Source organism: Diuraphis noxia, unplaced genomic scaffold, assembly GCF_037042655.1.
Source record: "Diuraphis noxia isolate RWA-SAM2 unplaced genomic scaffold, SU_Dnox_SAM2 contig0003, whole genome shotgun sequence".
Lineage (NCBI taxonomy): Eukaryota > Metazoa > Arthropoda > Insecta > Hemiptera > Aphididae > Diuraphis > Diuraphis noxia.
The window spans coordinates 54,295,332-54,316,154 of NW_028301713.1; the positions used below are offsets into that span (position 1 = coordinate 54,295,332).

At 26.1% G+C, this 20,823-nt stretch overlaps 2 protein-coding genes across 4 annotated transcripts in view; one reads left to right on the plus strand and one right to left on the minus strand.

Annotated features, from left to right (window-relative positions):
* Window positions 1–2,207: 2,207 nt before the first annotated feature.
* Window positions 2,208–20,823, minus strand: part of LOC107170717 (mutS protein homolog 5-like) — a 35,978-nt gene continuing 17,362 nt past the window's right edge. The window contains exons 2-19 of one of the 3 annotated variants that reach the window (XM_089223765.1): window positions 19,519–19,645; window positions 19,364–19,435; window positions 19,173–19,252; window positions 18,919–19,073; window positions 17,859–18,382; window positions 17,554–17,616; window positions 17,386–17,457; window positions 17,134–17,263; window positions 16,840–17,036; window positions 16,705–16,750; window positions 15,056–15,197; window positions 14,404–14,626; window positions 14,184–14,333; window positions 13,842–14,072; window positions 13,602–13,751; window positions 13,469–13,542; window positions 12,899–12,994; window positions 2,208–3,379 (exon numbers count right to left, since the gene is read on the minus strand). In XM_089223765.1, the coding sequence (XP_089079891.1) occupies window positions 3,373–3,379; window positions 12,899–12,994; window positions 13,469–13,542; window positions 13,602–13,751; window positions 13,842–14,072; window positions 14,184–14,333; window positions 14,404–14,626; window positions 15,056–15,197; window positions 16,705–16,750; window positions 16,840–17,036; window positions 17,134–17,263; window positions 17,386–17,457; window positions 17,554–17,616; window positions 17,859–18,382; window positions 18,919–19,073; window positions 19,173–19,252; window positions 19,364–19,435; window positions 19,519–19,645 (2,539 nt within the window). In that variant the 3' untranslated portion in view covers window positions 2,208–3,372. Of the gene's footprint in view, window positions 3,380–12,857; window positions 12,995–13,468; window positions 13,543–13,601; window positions 13,752–13,841; window positions 14,073–14,183; window positions 14,334–14,403; window positions 14,627–15,055; window positions 15,198–16,704; window positions 16,751–16,839; window positions 17,037–17,133; window positions 17,264–17,385; window positions 17,458–17,553; window positions 17,617–17,858; window positions 18,383–18,918; window positions 19,074–19,172; window positions 19,253–19,363; window positions 19,436–19,518; window positions 19,646–20,823 lie in introns of those variants that run through there. The other 2 variants (XM_089223764.1, XR_016190992.1) reach the window with 2 other exon arrangements.
* On the plus strand, window positions 10,844–12,877 carry LOC107170718 (tax1-binding protein 3 homolog). Its single transcript, XM_015520903.2, has 4 exons — window positions 10,844–11,269; window positions 11,375–11,503; window positions 11,581–11,658; window positions 11,732–12,877. Exons 1-4 carry the CDS (start codon window positions 11,213–11,215, stop codon window positions 11,840–11,842), a joined length of 375 nt encoding a protein of 124 aa, XP_015376389.2. The 5' UTR covers window positions 10,844–11,212; the 3' UTR covers window positions 11,843–12,877.

A 20,823-nucleotide genomic window follows, 5' to 3' on the forward strand; every position in this document is an offset into this window, starting at 1 on the left:
TTCTAAACAATTGTCTGTCTGACTGTATCACACAGGGGATGGGAGTGATGTAGATGTAGAACATTTAAGATCTGAAAAACCAAAAAATGCTGACCTCGCTGCAGCAGCAAGCTTTTCTTTGCAAAGATATTTCAAAAATGTTAACTCACCAACTTCTTAAGATTTTGAAATTGCAGCAGCAAAAGGAGTTTGGACTTTCCATACGTCCATACCGTTCAAGAAAATCACAGTTTTTCGTTCAAACAATTGTGCATCCAAACTAATCCGCAATCGTGCTTTGACTCGAAATTTAGATGCGCACGTACAAAAACAGAGGCAATAATAAAAAACGTATTTGCGCCGAAAGCAATATCCGATTTGAAAGAGAACCTCACTGCTGCTAGTTGGGTATCTACGTATTTCAACCGATGCATCAAATGTACAATGGTATATTGGTATGGAATGCTATCTGTATTCTGGCTGGTGAGTGGGAAAATGATACCTATTTCAAGTATCGAAAGTATCGTCGCGAAAAACCTCTAGTCATATGTTTATGTTTGGTCAAAAATATGTGTAATACGTGATGTAGACCAACCATTCGTAAACTGCATCAATGACATTTTTTACGCAAAGGCATTGAACAATATTAATGAAATAATAACCGATACCAGGGAATCGTTTAACACCTTTCAACCATTTATAATAATTATCAAGCGTTCTGGCTCCGACATCAAAGATATAACTGATAGTTTTTATACACAGTTCATAAACATGATTACACGAATGACGGTAACATGTCATAAATAATGATATCACGATCAATTGTACTAACACTGCAAATACACAATATGTGTCTCAATGTTTGCGAAATATCCTCGTATGTTTAATTTATTTCTGATTTTGTGGTGAGGAGAAAGCAGTGCCGGCCTGGGATATGAAAGGCCTAGGCAGGTTTTTTTTTAGGGCCTCAATTATTGTTTGTCAACATTTACCTAAAATTGAGTTTAAATTGCGGAAGTCATGTATTGTGATATCTTACATACATATAAAATATATAAGTTATACATGGATACTTTTGTATGTATATAAACTATCACGGAGATTAGAGTAACACTATTTTTTTTTTACGTATACTGTTTTGCATGCAAACAAAGTTCTTTCCTGAATCTGAAGTCTTATTTTTGCATATTTTCGATAAATATTATAGAACTAATATTTATACATAATCCTATCTTATTAGATTTTTTTTTTTACTTTCTTTTTTAAATAAGGAATTTTTCAAAAATAAAAAAATAATAATGACAATGATATAAACGGCGTTTATTCATAAATCATAAAAATTGAATTAAAAAAACTATAATTTCTATATTGTGACATATATCGCAATATTGCATGATTTTCACGGAATACGGTTTTGTATGTCTTGTCACCGTGACGTTTTTTTGTTTTAATGAAAAAGTAATTTATATTTTTAATAGATAGTTGGTGCACAGTTCTAAATGTGTATTGTTTTTAGAGACGATAATATATAAGTCCCAAAGTCTAGTTAGCACTTGGTAAGATATTATTAGTTTATTAAAAATGTAGTTTTATAGAAATGTATGCGCTATCAAATTAAAGAATTGTGAAATCGAAAGTGCATATAAATTATAATAATACGAGAACACCTACTCACAAGCACCGAAATAATTTGTCTGTTATCTTGTTAAAATAACTCAGGCATACTAAGTGAACGATTACTATAATTGACAAACTACAACTTAACTACTGTTGTATCTTTTCATACATTTATTTTGGTGTTTCCGTTAGATTGATAGTTTTTACCATTTTACCAAGAATTTCAATAGAATATTAAAAAGAATTATATATTACGATCAAACGGCGTCCTAACTAGGCAATTTAGCTACATAATATACGCAGATAAATATTGCTATTGAATAATATATTTTGATCATGATTCATGATCATATTAGAAAATGGATGGTTAACCTAGGCATAACGAAATAAATAAATTAATATTAGAAGTCTAGAAAAAGTAGAAAACTATCATTGATAAATATATTGTAAAAATTAAAGCAACAAAAATAAAGTTCAAATATTACCTGTATAATTTTAATACAATATTTATATAAATTGAAAATATATAAAAATATGTTTATAACATAATAGTAAAATTGTATCGTGTGTTTAGTTATATTTTATACATATGGTTTGTCTACCTGGTATAGAGTGCTAAATATATTTCATATATATATATATTATATATATCTCGTATAATTGATATTCGCAAGCCCGGATCAATGGAATAATATCATAATAACCTTTCCCTGGGCCTCCATACGATTTTGTCTCAGTGATACCTAGTAAGCTTTTGATAATATTATTCAAAAATCATATTTATAATTTATAATTTTAAACGAGCCGCTAAACCACCGATACAGCTGGGTTGTTAAATATGATATAAAAAATGTTATTATTATTTATTATTACCGTTATTCATTACCACTGACGTGTATGCGTTATTCAATATTAAAGAACTAATCAACATATATACTCCGATAATGAGCTGCGGAAAAACAAGTGTTGAAATAGAAAATAAATCACAAATGGACAAGACACATGACAAAGTGGTACTAAAAATTACAATATATATTAAATTATTATATCTACAATATTATGATACTGCTGACTGCAGTCCTCGATGGAGGGAGGTAGTGGCTTACTGCTAAACCTCATTTATTAAACCACATTTTCAATCGGTATATTTATATTACTAAATGTAAAAAAAATAAATTTAATTAAATACATTGGTCCACAGTGGAAAAATATGTTCTAGCTATTTGATAATTTATAAACTTTGAAAAAATTACTTTTTACAGGACTGAATATAATATGGTATAATAAATTTGTATGTGAAAAAATAATAATACGTGATTATCCTTGTAGTGTGTTGAAAAACCCGTCGTTGAGGCGAAAGATATTGGCACACAAGTGGAAAGACCGCATGAAAGGCATCTGAAAGGCAGTTTGAGACGCCGTCAGAATGTCCGACGGAAACGTCACATGGAGACGCCGGTTTTGTCAGTACCACACCAATATTATGTGGGGCCGCTGGGCCGGCAATGTTTTCTTCTCAACCTTTACCTCCGTTTGCTGACTATGTGATTGCCTCTGGTTTTTCATTCCCTCCGCCACCGCCGCTGCCATGTGTGGCAACGTCAAGATTTTGCTATCCACCACCCCTCATTGAAAATTTAGTGCCTTGGTAAACAATGTTTTATTTGCCTCCACCTCCATTCTTGGATGATGATCAGAAGTTGATTAACTGAAGTCATGGCATTGTTTTGTAAGATGTGGCCAAATTTCTTGTACCAAGGACCGTCTAATATGTTCTTAGCCACTAGAATTATCAAATAGGTACGGTTTGTTAGCCTTGCAAGAGGAAATAACGATTGTATAAAATAATACGTTAATTAATATAATGTATAAAATATTGTTCATTATTTAAATGAAAATTAATGTATATTATGTACATAATAACTATGTAAAAATTGTATAATATTATCTAATGTAAATGTATATAAAAATATGTATAATTAAGAGGACGTGATACCCGCAAGTGTTTTCTCCGTCTTACAAGTGCATTATATACTAAATTTTACGTTCAGCAGAACACGTGAAGCTCCGTTAGCTTAAACATTAGAGCGAACTGACGACTGACGTCTTATAAAATTTAAAGGTAAAATTATCATCTAGACAACCTCATATGCTTTTTATTATATATTAAATTTAAAGTTAGTTACGAGTATTTTAAAATTGTAAATTTTTTGTGCATCTTAAAATACTCATAACTTTGCTTTAAAATTTAAATATAATAAATGGCATAATATGAGGTTGTCTAGATAACAATCATACCTTTAAATTGTACAAGAGGTCAATTCACTATAATTTTTAATTTAACGGAGCTACACAAACGTACAATTTACTATATACTGCACTTTTAAGACTGTGACAACACATGCGTCCTTTTAAATAAAATTGTAAAATTGTATTTTAATAAAAATAAACAAATCTTTGTATAGTACGCTATTAATTTACTTTATTCAGTTTATTTTAGATTCTGAACGAAGTGATGAATGTATTGATTTTACAATGATGTGTTTTTTTTTTTTTGTGTGTGTGTGTGTCTGTGTACAGCATAACTAGTTGAAATAATGCTTCGATTTCAAACTTTGGGGATGGTTTCCGATGTAAAAGTGAATATCCTTGGTGCATTATAGAGGTAAAAAGTAAACATTTTCCAACAGTTTTCAAAAAAATCGAGAAAAACAAAAAAAAATGACAGAAAAACTGGAATTTTTACGCAAAACCAGTTTTCGACCAAATTGATTTGTTTATATGTTTGTAACTCTAAAACTAATCACTGTAAATACTTGAAATTTTCACCAAATGTTTATGTTAGTGTTATATATATACAGTTTAATTTTCAAAAAGTTTTGATTTTTTTTGAGTTATTTATAGACCACTGAAATTTTCGATTTTTTTGAGAATTTTTTTTTTGAAGTGTCGGTAAAAAAATGTTGGACGACCAAAAAAACTTGAAAATTTAATACAAGGTTCCTTATAAGTTGTTCTTGTTGTAGCTAAAAAAATTAAAAATCGTTAGTCACAATTTTTTTTTTATAAGCGTTTACAGTTCAAAATTTTACGAAATCTGTCGAAAACGCGAAAATTTGCAAGTAATTTTGAAGTTTAAAAATCATAAAATTGTTTCTTGTTTATAACTAAGGATTAAAAATATAACACTAAGTTTTCCTTCAAGTAGCTATAGAGAAATCTCGAAGCGTCACTATAGGAAAAATTTTAAGTGCGTTTGAATTTTAAATTTTTTCGAAATAGCGTAACGATAACGATATATCCTCAAACGATTTTAAACATTTATTATTATTCAAAAAGTATAAGTCGTAGATACTTGAAAACTTTACCAGTTATTTAGATTGGCATTGTCTTTACATGATTTAATTTTCAAAATATTTTGACTTTTTTTGAGGTATTTATAGACAACTGAAATTTTCAATTTTTCTGAAAAATTTTTTTTGAAGTGTTGATAAATTTTTTTACCCCATCAAAATACTTGAAAATTTAATACAAAGTTCCTCATAAGTAATCATATAGTGATTAAAAAATTACAAAAATACATAGGCACGATTTATTTTTATTAGCATTTGAATTTCAAATATTGACAGAAATCCGTCAAAACCATGAATATTTGCAAATTATTTTGTAGTTCAAAATTCATAATATTGTTTGTATTTATATCTCAGGTTATAAAATTTAACACCAAGTTTTCCATAAGTTTTGCTTCGAATAGCTATAGAGAAAATTTAAGCGTCATTATAGGAAAAATGTTTTGAGCGTTTGATTTTTAAATTTGTATGAAATCGCGTAATGATAATGATTTATCCTCAAACGAGTCAAACGAATTTAAATATTATTTTTTATACTTCAAAAATTATAAGTCGTAGACACTTGAAAATTTCACCAGATATTTAGATCGGAAATTGAAAAATTGAAAATTTTTCAATAATTGTACCACAGATTATAACACATATATATTAGACAAGATGATTATATTGTGATTAAGAAATGTTTTCATGGATATTAGAGAAGAATTTGTTTGAAAATTTAATACAAAGTTCCTCATAAGTTATTCTTATAGTGATTAAAAAATTATAAGAATACATAGGCACAATTTTTTTTTATAAGCGTTTATAGTTCAAATTTTTACGAAATCTGTCGAAAATGCGAAAATTTGCAAGTAATTTTGATGCTGAAAAATCATAACATTTTTTGCGTTTATAACAAAGGATTAAGAATAGAACACTAAGTTTTCCATAAGTTTTCCTTCAAGTAGCTATAGAGAAATCTCGAAGCGTCATTATAGGAAAAATTTGAGGTGCGTTTGAATTTTAAATTTTTAGGAAATAGCGTTACGATAACGATTTATCCTGAAACGATTTTAAATATTTGTTATTATTCATAAAGTATAAGTCGTAGATACGAAAAAAATTTATCAGTTATTTAGATTGGCATTTTCTTTACATGATTTAATTTTAAAAATATTTTGACTTTTTTTGAGGTATTTATAAACAACTGAAATTTTCAATTTTTCTGAAAAATTTTTTTTGAAGCGTCGATAAAATTTTTATGGCCCTATCAAAATACTTGAAAATTTAATGCAAAGTTCCTCATAAGTTATTCTTATAGTGATTAAAAAATTATAAAAATACGTTGGCATAATTTTTTTTTATTAGCATTTGAAGTTCTAATATTGACTAAATACGTAAAAATTACGAAAATTCGCAAATTGTTTTAAGCTAGAAATTTATACAAAATTTTCTTTTTAAATCAAAGATTTTAAAATTTTTAATTATCTATAATATATCCTAGACTGACAAATCATCTCCGTTCAGAATCGTTTTTCGTATACAATGATACCTATCATTGCATTCAAATCTAACCTACCCTAGTCAGAGGTCCACCCCACCACCTAATGTACAGCAGAGCGACATCCACTTACCCGCTTTTTGTGTAGGCACCTATGTAAAATATGAATTAAATTTATAAAATCTGGTAGGCGAGTAACGGTCTGCTCCTCTGCTGTATATTAGGCATCTAGAGAGTCACTGTAATGGAAGTGTTACATTTTACCTAGTTCAATGATATAAGTCGTTTCACACAATAAACAATTCTTATCATATTTATTCTCGTATAGGATCGTATCATAAAATAATTGTCCAAATGGTTATTCAGTAGAGTGCGGACATCATATTGATATTATTAGTACCTATGTACATTGTACATAAAAAACACAACATTTGTCTGATGAATTATACATTTACGTTAAGTAAAATTTATGAGTAGGGCCTGGAATTATATGTACTAAAAATTTACAAAATACGCATGCATATATGCACTGCTTTTCATTCAAATATGCACTTAAAATATGCATAAATATATCATATACTGGATGTACGGTTATTTATATATGAGGCAGTCTTCATATTTTACCTATTTATTTATTTTTACAGGAAAATTAGTGTTGTAAGCATTTTTTAACTACCTAGACTATGTAATTAATGAAATTGAGTTTTTAATATTTGCAAAAAAAAAATGTTTATATTAACTGAGTAAAAGATGAAAATATGTGTTTCTGGTTGCTTAACTTAACCTACGTACACATAAGAAACTATAATATAGTAATATAATAGAATGATTTTTAACAAGGTAACTCAATGTGCGATGTTACCATAAATCTTCTAAAATCACATTGACTATATCCGTTGTATTCGTCGTTCCACTTTTAATATTACAGTGGTTTTTCCTTCTTTAGTTACTTTTTTATACAAAACTCAATTTACAACTGTTATAACTTAATACTTATAAATCACTTAAAAACAAATATTATTCAGTAACTATTTATCATTGTTTTGAAGTCGCACAAAATAAAACTACTCTTTATTAAAAATACGTATTATAAACATTAACTTGAATATCTCCTGGACAACGATCAAAATACATTGTGAGTGTTGTGTAGCCGGTTCATTTTTTTCCAAAGAGAATATTATGTATAATCATATAAAGTTAGAAATCGAGTATTCATCAATGTGTATGCTTTTTAATATTAACAATCCTATTACGGTTAATTATGCGTATTTTTTGCAAATTTTTATTTTAATAAAAACACACTTTCCTATAAAAACATATTTAAAATTATAAATATATATATTAAATTGAACTAAAAAATATTTTAAAAATTGCACTAAAAATATAAAAATAATTTTCTGTACTTAAAAATAATGAAAAATTTAAGTGTGTGGTGCATCATACAAAACATTTAAAGCCGAGCTAAGTCTCACATACACTTCTTTGTTCAAACCTGTTTATAAGATAGTGACTGGGAGTATATGTCAAGTGTAAGAGCACCACACACTTTTAAATTTTTCATTATTTTTAAGTACAGAAAATTATTTTTGTATTTTTAGTGCAATTTTTAAAATATTTTTAGTTCAATTTAATATATATATATTTATATAATATATTTATATTTTTTTTAAATAAGTTTTTATAGGAAAGTGTTTTAAAAAAAATTTATTTTTTATTTTTTTATTTTCTCCTTTTTAGTTGAAAGTAAATTTTTTTATTAAGCGTTTTTTATAAGCATCTATATCACCAACCTCTTGATTTGTTTCAAGATAATTTTGAGAATGCCCAAGTACTTGAGAGCGTCGACCTGCATTGATGTAAAACTCTTCATATGCTTACTGTTGTGTAAAAATCGGTTACCAATGTGGTGACATTGTGTTAACCAATATTTCCGAGTCATTCATAAAATTTATGAAAACCGGAAAACTTTATTTATTTAAATTTAAATTTATTTATTTCACCGTCATAGTTACCCAGTTGGAGTCCATAATAGTATATACCTGTGTATGTACTAGCTAGGTATATATATATATTTAATGGAAAATATTATTATATCATTATAATGAATATTTTAGTAATTTAGATGCCGGGAGTTCATAATATTCAGTAATGGTTAGGTCAACCCTTCGTACCTTTACTTCCTCGGAGATGACTTTGCACGGGCGGCTTTCATTTGGGCGAATTTATATACATCATTTGGGCGAAATGTACACACACCCCTAATTTATCTAATACATCGTTTGGGCGAGCCGAGTTATTAAAAAAAAAAAATTGTTATATAATATTATTCCTAAAAAATAATTTATAAAATTATGACTAATTGTCACAATATTATATTTAGTCATCATATTGATTATAATTTATAGACTATATAATATACGTTTTCCTTCCCATTTTCAGAGACTTAGGACTCTCAGTTAATTCTAATTGGTATATGGTTAAAAATGTGTTATGTTGTAATTGTCATATATAATTTATTATCTTATAATTTGTTATTAGTATGGTACCTCATATCCATTATATTATATTCTCATATAAATTGTCATATTGTCATAATATTTTATTAAAAATAGTACCTAACTAGTTTTTTTAATTTTAACTCATATTTAATATGATCGTATTTATTATATGTTAAATATAACATGTTACTTCCCTATTATTATTCAATAATTTATAAATTCATCTAAACGATCGGTTAATTTCTCGCCCAAATGATACAGCTCTACTCAGGTAAATTTTGGGTTATTCGCCCAAATGAATGACGCCCCTTTGCACACCCTTCATCGCCTACCTGGAGGTCCGTGTCACAAAATGACAACGGATTATGGTATTGTCATCCAAGACCAAGATCAATACCAATTTTCAGAATTTTTCATCGTCAAAAAGTGCCTCAAATCGAGCGCGCAAAATTTAATTATACAGACAAACAGACGTGAAAGCGACCTTAAGAAAAGGGTGTAATAAATTATCTACTCTGTAATAGAATGCGTGATTGTAATATAAATTTAAGTTTTAAATCCCAAATACTCAATTTGGATTTAGAAATAAACACTCAACCCTCCACCAAGTCCATAAAATTGCAGATAACATTGCTTCTTCTCTAGAAAGAAAATATTGTGTATTTATACACAATTTTATATATTTATATTTTATATTATACCAAAAGAAAATCAATGAAACTAAAACTACATAAACTTCGTCGATTTCTCCGTTCTAAAATACTACTTAGTGACAAAGCTCTTGCAGTATACAAACAATTAATTCGTCTTACATTGACATACGGTATTCAAATCTGGGGATCAACCAAAAACTCAAACCTAAATCTTCTCCAATCCTTTAAGTCGATTAGTCTCCGTCTTCTGACAAATGCACCTTGGTATGTTATAGTAATCATACAATCCATAAAGACCTTAACATTCCAACTCAACACACTACAAAAAATTTCATTCTAGAACAAATAATCATCCAAACCCGCTAATTTCAAACCTCTCCTCTAAGACTCTCCCGAATAACCCTCCCCGTCGACTAAAACGAAATTGGCCTGGTGATTTACTTCGCTAAAAAAAAAGACAGTTTGAAGTAATGTCAATGGACGCATCCTTCATTCAAGCCTCCAATAAACTTTGTAAAAAAATCTCAAATTTACTTATTGTTTTATTATATTACAGATTGTAAATACATTTATTTATAAATAATAATAAAAAAAACACCCATCAGTAATTTAGAAGTTACTACATATCTACGTAATTGTATAATTTAATATTTTAACTTATATTTTATTTATATCATATTATAAACTATATACATACCATACTTTTATTCTATTGACTATTAGTATAAAATTAATTGACAATAACAGAACCGGATTGGTTAGGCGAGCTACCGAGAAAATCTCGATGGGCCGCTTAAAGTTAGGGCCGGTAGTGTCAGAGTGTGAAAATAAATACATGTTAGAATAAGTAAATAAGTTTGTATCGGTTTTAGACGTAATAAACCAATAAAAAATAATAGAGGCCCAAATTTTGGGACAGTGAATAATATATAAATGGGCCGCTTAGAAGTGAAAATCTCGATGAGCTGATATATACCAATCCGGCCCTGGACAATAACGAAGTTTAAAAATGTTTGTAGTTATTATGTTATAAAAACTTAAAAAAATAAATATTTTGAACGATTAAACCACAGAAATTATATAACCACCTATACTTTTATAATATATATAGTAATATATCTGTGATTCTATATAGCCTGTGATACCACTATTGTATGCTACCGCGGGTGCCGTGAACAAAATATATAATATAATATTATTGACCTATTAATTTATCAAAAAAAAAAGTAAGCACGTTTGAATAGTGATAAGAGTTAGCCTTAGCAATCGTATGACGTCACCTTGATGTATTTAACAATAACATCACAGTATAGACCACGACAGTGACACACCGTTGTGAAAACAAGCATCTGATTAGCTGATAGTCGATATTCTACACTCAAGACTCAAGCCTCAACAGTCAACACTTAAACAGTTTCATCTATAGGATTTGATAGTTTGATATTACTGCCACACAGATTTCTATAATCCTATATTGCGTTCAATATTGAAATGTTACTGAATAATTAACCTCTTAATCACGTATATTTTGACAACTGACAAACGATATTTGTGCTAGAAGTAATAACTTTGATATTTGAAAAATTTTGTCCTTGTGTTTTCCCATTGAGCATTGTTAATCAAAAATAATACAAAATGTGTGCTAAAATGGCATTTACTCATCAACCTGGCACAGCCATGGAATGCCTCAGTGTAAGTACCTAAATTACAGTTTAAAGTACAATGAAATAACATAGAAGTATATATAACAATTTGGTATTTTTCAATTATAAGTATATTAATTAAATATCATTTTAGATACCTATTACTTTGACGAAAGAATCTGCAATTGATACTGATGGTCGTGAATTGTTAAAATGTGGATTCAAAATTGGTGGAGGCATTGATCAAGACTTTAGGAAAAGTCCTCAAGGATATACAGATAATGTGAGAACTAAGATTTATTGAATATTTATTATTTAATAAATATCTAGTTTAAAAATTTTACAATTTTAACTTTTAAGGGTATTTATGTTACTGAAGTACATGATGGAAGTCCCGCATCTAGGTCTGGATTACGAATACATGACAAAATATTACAAGTACATCCATATAGTATAGAATATTAGTTTAGTATTAATAATTTAATTACATTTTTCTGAAATTGTCTTTTAGTGTAATGGATATGATTTTACAATGGTAACCCATAAAAAAGCTGTGGATTACATTAAGAAGCATAAAATACTAAATTTATTAGTTGCTCGAAGAGGTGTTACATCGACCTAAAATATTGAAAACTTGTAAAAGTCATCTATTATTACTACACATAACCAAAGGTTTATTAATTAATTAAATTATTTATCCTATTTACCTTAGATGATTATGTTTTTTTACCACCTATTTTAAAATAAATAATTTTATTTAAGTTAAGTTTATTTAAATTTAAATGAAATACCTAGATAGTAGATAATGTTATTATTATTCTTTGATATGGTCATGTTCATACCAGAACTGTTCATCACTGTTATCATGCATTTACCTCAAAATGATCAATTCTTACTATTATATTCCAAACTTATCATATATCAACACTTATTATTATTATTTATTAATATCTTTTTTTGTTTCATTTGAAATTCCATGTGTTAAAATCTAAATATAGTAAATGGTCTCTAATATTTATCTTTAATTATAATTTAAAAATTACTTATACATTTTGATTTAAATATGATATATGTAATTATGTAATAATATAAATTATTAAGCTCTAATTTTCTGTTTGATACCAAAATATTGTTTTGATTACATAATACTTTTTTGTAACATATAAATTCTAGAATTATTCCAAATATATTTCACCAAATTTATTTGTTATAACTTAAAATATAAATTTTACATTGCTCTTCAGATTGTCTGTATTTTACAATTAACTAAGTAAAATCAAAGTAAATTATCTTTCTTTATTTTGATAAGTTACCCAGTATAAATTTAAAAGTAATAATTGTTATACTTATATTTTTCTTTGTAGTTTAAACAATATATTATTAAATTTATGAATTAAACTTTATAACTTAAAATTATTAGTACCCATTATTTAAATATTATGTTAAAATATATTAGACTAGTAAAATAATCTTATACTATTAACAGTCCCGTCCAATGTTCTATGTAATTTATACAAAATATAGTTACTAAAAATTAGATATAAGCTTGAATTAAATTTTATATGTTAATATTCTAATTGTTTTTACATTTTAAAATAATATAATTTACGTTGTTAAAGTTTGAATGAAGAAAATATAACAAAATGATTAAGCTTAATTTTAACATTTTTATGGATACCTTATATTTTCCATGTCATCTACTAAGTCTTTGAAAGTATCATCTGTAATTTTGTTTTGCATTAGATCGAGTACTTTTTCAATAAAATTTCTCCTCCTAATTAAAAAAAAAAAAATACTCATTAAAATGTTAATTAAATTAAGTCTGTAATAAATTGCCTCAAAATTGAATAAAGCTTCCACCCCTTACACATATCTAAAAATTCTGTATGCCGATATTTATCATACACTATGTACTTAAATAAGATAAGATTTTTTCATAATAGTACCTTTTTATTTACATTGACTGGTATTATATTATATTTTATCATATTATTGTCTTATTTATGTATTGATGTCAGTGGATCCTAGTAAAATGTTAGACCCATGGCACTGATTACAATTATTGGTCATAAATTAAGACATATTACACAAATGAAATTGGACAGGGATTTATCAATTTTTATGTATTTATTCATTTTATAATACTGAATATAAAATGTATTAAATAATAGTATAATTACCAATTGGCAATTACCTATTAAACTAAAAAAGTATATTAAAAATAAAACTACTATTTTTATAACAATACCTAGAAAATAATTTATATCTGAGATTTTCTGTCATTGGACTTATACATTCATCATATTGAATTGATTGAAGAACCTTATACATAATTTCAATAATTAATAATAATTTACAAATTCATAATCATTATTTTATACTTTAGTAGCCCTTTCAACGATACACATTGGTAAACCATTTTGTGCTGCTATACTGTGAGCCATACTCATATTTTGGTTTTCTATTTTTTCTTCTACTTTATACAAGCATACTATTTTGGAGTTTTCTATTGTATGGCTCATGCTTAGGTACTGGAAGACATTTATTTAAGAAACTTGGTAATTATTTATATATATTATTTATGATGTTATTCAAACAGCTGTCTATAATTTTGCGCTTACCTTTATACTGCCATTTAAAATATCTTTATTTATTATCTGTTGAAGAAGATTTGGTAAAGAATGAAAATGAGTTGAAACAATGATGTGAGGCAATAAATGTGATGGCCTATGCACAAAATGACTAATACTTGCTAGTAGTAAAGCTAATCCATTAATTTCAGATGTACCTTTTCCAAATTCATCTAATATTACAAGAGAACTACATGTTGATTCATTTAAAGCCACTGACATCTATTTGTTATAAACAAATCATATAGGTAAATCAATTATTTTCTTTTTCAAGTATATGAGGTTCATATTTATTTTTCATAAATCATGTTTAAAATGTAGGTAGGTACTAACTTGTTTTAGATCAACCATAAAAGCTGACATTAAAGAGCTTACAGATTCAGTTGATTGAATTCTTGTATGAATATGATCTAATATACTTATTTCTGTGTACTCAGCTGGTACGTAACATCCAATATGGCATAGATATGATATTAATGCTACCTATAAATATTTATAAATATGAAATGACCAAAATAAATTAATGTATTCAAAAATTACAAAAATTTTGGACCTGCTTTAAGTAAATACTTTTTCCACTTGAATTTAAACCTGTTATAATTTTGATAGGTTGATTTGATTTTGAAGAATGATAACTGTTAGGTACAAATTTATCCACATATTTTTCTTGTAAAATATGTCGACCATTAATTATGTTTATAATGCAATGTTCTTTAGGAAGTATATTAGGTTTTATTAATTTTAAATCTTTAGCAACATCAGCAAAACCTATTACACTAAAAATTATTTGGTTGTTACTTGTTAGTGCTTGTTGTAAGTATTTCAGCAACTTTTAGATAAAAATATTTATATAATTTAAATTATACCCATTATATGCATTATTATACATATGTGATAAAAATTAATTTTGTGTTTACCTGTACAAAGAATAATAATTATGATAATACTTTATTCACAGTTACTAGGTTAAGTAGTAAGTACTTAGATCTCAAAAAAAACAAATACATTTTTATGTTAGAATATCCAAATGTTAGTTGTAGTGAGGGGATGATAAATAGGTAACAAATACTAAATAATGCTTGAGCTTTAATAGCACCATAATATTGATAGTCGAAAAAAATATTTTTAAAAATAAACATATCTATGCAGGTATAATATCATTAAAGTAGTTGACTTTATAATATGAGTATTTGTATCAAACATACCAATCTAATTCAGCAATTAATTTTAATATTAAATGTAGATCACTTATCCAGTGCTGTGTAATGAGCTCTGACAGTTTTGTCATAATTTGAATTTCTTCTTGAATAATACTTGATTCAATTTCACCAAAATATTTATCAAGCTCTAAAAACATTATTGATACAAAATTGAATTTGCTTACCACATAATTATTAATTTCAAAATATAATCATATTATCATAGAAACATTGTATATTTATATAAATACACCTTGAATAGAAAAATATTCTATGATGTGATCAAGATATATGGTATATAATCATTTTCTACAAACGTAACTATGGGAGGAACCAGGAACCAATTATCTACCAGGATCCCCTGTAAACACATGCTTCCCATAAATTATTTATTTTAATCTAATAAAAATACTGATAAAAATTTAGTTTAAAAAATGTGTTTGCGCTCTATGCTATCTATTCACGGAAACGGAGAACAGCTTTATAAATAACATTATACATATTATTTTTGAGTACAGAACTCGAAACAAAAGAATTTACACATCTCTGCTTTCTATAAATCAAAACCAATTTTGAATAATATTTTCTGATTAATGACTTGCTTTTTGTTTTTAGAGTAATTTTTTAAATATTATTGTATCAACTTGTATTTTAAAACCAAAATTGACTGAATAAGATTTATTTCTGAATAAAAAAAGAAAAATGTTTTGTTCTTAACACAGAATCATTGACATTTTTTAAAATTATAACAAACTATGCAATTACATAATTCAAAAACTTGGTATCATGGAGCAGAGAACAAAAAATTACGTAGGTACTATTAAAAAAACAAAGTTAAAATTAAGTTCATCAAAATGTTTTTTATAAATATTAGATTCTGAGCGGAGCAATGTATTAATTTTAATGATGTGTGTTTTTATATTTATTTTTTTTTGTGTGTATCTGTATACGCAATAAGTTTCGAAATAATGCTTCCCAGTAGTTTTCAAAAGTATCAGGGGGGAAAAAAAATTAAGAAAAAATGGGAATTTTTACGCTAATCAATTTTTGAGAAAATCGATTTTATATATTGGCGGAACTCAACACTGTATAAACACATGAAATTTTCACTAAATGTTTATATTAAAATTTTCTATAATTAATAAATTGATTTTTTAAAGTTATTTATAGACATTTGAAATTTCAAGCTTATTATTTTTTTTATAAATGACAGTAAAATTTTATTTGTCGAGTAAAAAAGCTTCAAAATGTAATATAAGGCTCCATGTATGTTTTCACAATGGTACCTAGTTACAAAATAACCAAAATCTTTATTGTTCACTTAAATATCTAATGTCGGCCAAATCTATAAAAATAAATTACTTATATAATTTTAGACTTTTTGGTTACAATTTGATATTAATTTATCTTAAAGACTGTGTTGATCGACTATTCAACTATGAAAAAATCACAATTTAACTAAAACATTTTCGAGTTACTAAAAAAAATATTTATTGGAGTAGGGATGTGTTTAAAATCAAAATTATGCCCTATTTTAAAACTACAAAATATTAAAATTATTAATTATTAAAATTCCATATTTATGTATATATAGTATATAATATGCAATATAAAAACTATTAAGCCAAACTAAACATGTCATGTAGTGTACTAACCATAACACCTTGATGTTTTGTAATATACATTATCTGTCAGATGAAACTAAAATCAATATAAAAATATTCGATATTTTAAACAATTCCCAGAAGTATTAAATTTTATATTAAATAAATAATATATACATATACTACCTTAAATTCCAAATTTTGAATTTTAAAATCATTTTCAGTCATCACATTAAAAGGTTTCCAAAATGGAAGACATAATAAAAAACCAATTTCTGGCATTTTACGTATTGAACACTCATTAATGTATGAAGGTAATTCTTGTAGTTCTTTTAATGTTATTTCATCTAATAGTTCAGATATGTTTTCAATTTTAGATTTTTCTATAAAATAATTAGTATCTACAGTTAATACCAATCAGTCCAACCATGCACTAGGTATCTAAATTCTACAGGTTGATAATAAACAATATTTCTGTACTTTCATCAAGTTCTGGTATGAATCCGGGTTTCACTACAAATCTATCTTGTATAGTAGATTTTTCAAAATCAATTATACAGGACATAGAATTAACCATAGTATATAGACTATCTTTTAATGTTTCTTTTATCTATAATAATATTATAATCTGCTATAATTTTAACCATGAAATAGCTCATTTCAATAAGAGTACAGTGTACAATATTTAAGCGATCAAATACCCAATTTATAATTGGTTTTGTAAAAACATACCTTTGCAAAAAACGTAATTTGTTCAGAATATCTTTCACAAATTTCTCCAATTGTTACAGTATTTAAAACTGTCTGAAATTAAATCAAATAAATGTGATTGGTAAAAATTTATATTCATTTTGTTATTACATAAGATTTAGTTAAAATATTAATAGTATACATATTTACTTGAAATAATAATTTCCATTGGTACATTGAAGCATTACCACCATTAATTTTTACTACAGTAGACTAAAATATTATATTAAAAACATAAAATGTTATTTTACTTATGTTATTATAACTAATCTTAATTTAAAAATAATACTTGTATTTAATATACATAGTATTTACTATAAATTATAATATACAACAGATTAAACTTTTCCTATATAAATTGTGTATCATATAATTACCTACACTACATTTTATGGCCTATACAGTTATAATATCCAAGCAATAAATTAAAAATATTAAAGAAATTAAGTACTTACTAACACACAACGACAATGTTTGATACAATTAATTAATGAAAGTATTACACTTTCATTACAAGGTTTAATGCAAAATTCTATAATTTCATGTCTGTATCTTATAACATCAATGTTTTTGGTAGGTTGGGCTAAAATATTCTTTAAAAACTTTGAACCTAGAACTGAGTGACACCGGTTCAATAAACTAAAAATGCTTGGGCCTTCTTTAGTTGAATTTTTGGTCCATTTATATGCAGATGGGTGTTCATGTACAGAAAATATTTGCAATGACTCATATGTACTAATACCAAGCCAAACTAGGTTATCCATGTTAAGAATTCTTAATGACATTATTGTATAGTTGGTTGGTAAACTTAATTTTATCAATGGAGTATCCATGAAATGTAATAATGCACCTAATGCACATACAGCCAACTCTTGAGTAAAATCTATTAAACTGCGTAAATACATTCTGCGAGACTTTTCATTTTTTGGAGCATGTGCCAATGACATGGATAAAATTAATTGTTCGCATGTTTTAAAATCTAAAAATAATAGTATACTATATTCAATATAATTATATTTATATTTATACAGCAATAAAAAGGTACCTTTAATAGACAGACATTACCTTTGTAAATAGATAATAGTATATGTAGTAGTTTTATTTGTATTATTAATTATAGTATTTATCTAATTTGTGGAAAAAAATATATTATTTATGTATAAAAAAAAATTAAAACTATTACAAAGATTAATAGTTGAATAAGTTGATTTTATTAAACTTTGGCTGGGTAGCTAAATGGTTTTTATAAAAATATGCATTGGAATTCTGTTTTACAATCAAGATTTTGAATTAACGGATATTGTAAATTTATACAATTTTCATTTAATTTAAATTTTAGATTTAAAAAATTCTGATACAATAACCTACATTTACTTAAGCTTATGTTAGTTTATAGATGACTATACGATATAGTACACATAATCATTCTTTAATTATAATTTAGTTAATGTTATACATTAAAATAAAATATTTTACGTTGTATTTTACAAAAATAATAAAAATATGGATACTTACTGAAACATTGTTTGGGTAATATATGCACTTTATCATCTGATTTATAATCATCAGTATTAGTTGGACTAGAATACATATTTATTTTGCCGTTATGAGCTAATTGCTTAATAATTTTTAAAAAATGTCCATCTTGTAAACTACATACTACAATATTTCTATAGCACAAATATTATAATTTTAATTGTCTAGTTAAGCAATTTTGTTAAATATATTAATATATTAGGTTAATTAATTAATAAATAAATTCAACTTACGCAGGTCTAACTTGCATAAATAAAGCATTCAACATTTTAAAGTCTAAATTACTTTCTATGACATCGTGTAAAATTTGTATCTATATAAACAATTTTCAAAAATATAATGTTATATATAAACAAGTAACCTATTATAAAAATTAAGTATAGATATGGATAAAAAATATATTATATTAAAGATTTTTCATTACTTCAGATATTTGGCTATTATACGATGCAGCTCCCAACATGCCATTTTTCCAATAGATCGAGAGAAATACATCCTAATATTCAAAAATTTAAATATAAATATAAATTAAGTTTGTTAACTCTTTTAAATATCTATAATATCAACTTTTAATATTACTGTATCATCAGCGTTTAATGCAATATCATAATCAGATTTATTGATGTCATTTGCGTCATTATAGTTAGAATAATCAACTGATGAAAAATCAATATAACTTGAACAGGTTGCACTTCTACTTAGATCCCTAAAAATATTAAATAGCTAGTGAACATTATTTTATAAAATGGAAGATGTACCAAATAGCTGGAGTTAAATGACCAAACCACTGAAGCAGGTACTTTTTGCGCTTGAAAACTATGATGCTACTATTACTATAAAATGTTGGTGAGATTATTGATTGGTACCTAACTCTAGGTCAGTGGAATATAATCATAATATCATATGAAGTTAAATAAAATTCTACCTGATAATAAACGTCAATGATCTTAAATTTTAATATTTTAGATTCTGAGCGGAGCGATGAATGTATTGATTTTACCATGATGTGTTTTTTTTTTTTTTTTTTTTTTTTTTGTGTCTGTCATCACGTTTTGGGGCAGTAAAAATGCTTCGATTTTCGACTTCAGTACCTCGTTCGATCAGAAAGTGAATCTAGTTGGTACTTTGGGGGGTCAAAAGTAAAAAATTCTTAATACTTTTCAAAATAATTGAGAAAAACAAACTAAAAATTAAGGGAAAAACGGGAAATTTTACGCACACTCATTTTTCGACAAAATCGATTTTGGTTTTTGATGTAACTTTAAAACAAATGACCATAGATACATGAAATTTTCACCTAATGTTTATATAAGTATATTCTATCCACCATGCAATTTTCAAAAAATTTCGACTTAAGTTGAACTATTCATAGGCATTTCAAATTTTCGATCATTAATAGTTTTTTTTAAATTAATATCGATAAAAATGTATTTGTTAGGCGGAAAAGCTTGAAAATTTAATACAAGGCTCATTATATATTTTTACAATAGCAATTTAAAAATAAAAGAAATATATAGTCACAATTTTTTTTTATAAGCATTTAAAGTTCAAATTTTGACTAAATACGTAAAAATTACGGCAATCAATGTTTGAGTTTTGACAACATATTATGTAAAAATCACGAAAATACAGAAATTATTTTAAGCTAGAAATTCATAAAAAATTTCTTTTTATATCTAAGATTTGAAAATTTTTAATAATCTATAATATATCCTAGACAGATAAACCGTCTTCGCTCAGAATCGTTTTTTGTATACAATGATATAATATCATTGGATTCAAATTTAATTCCATCCATTACAGTAACCCACTTGTAACCTACTGTACAGCAGAGCGACATACACGACTTACCCGCTTTTTATCATTGTTATTTTCCTTCTAATT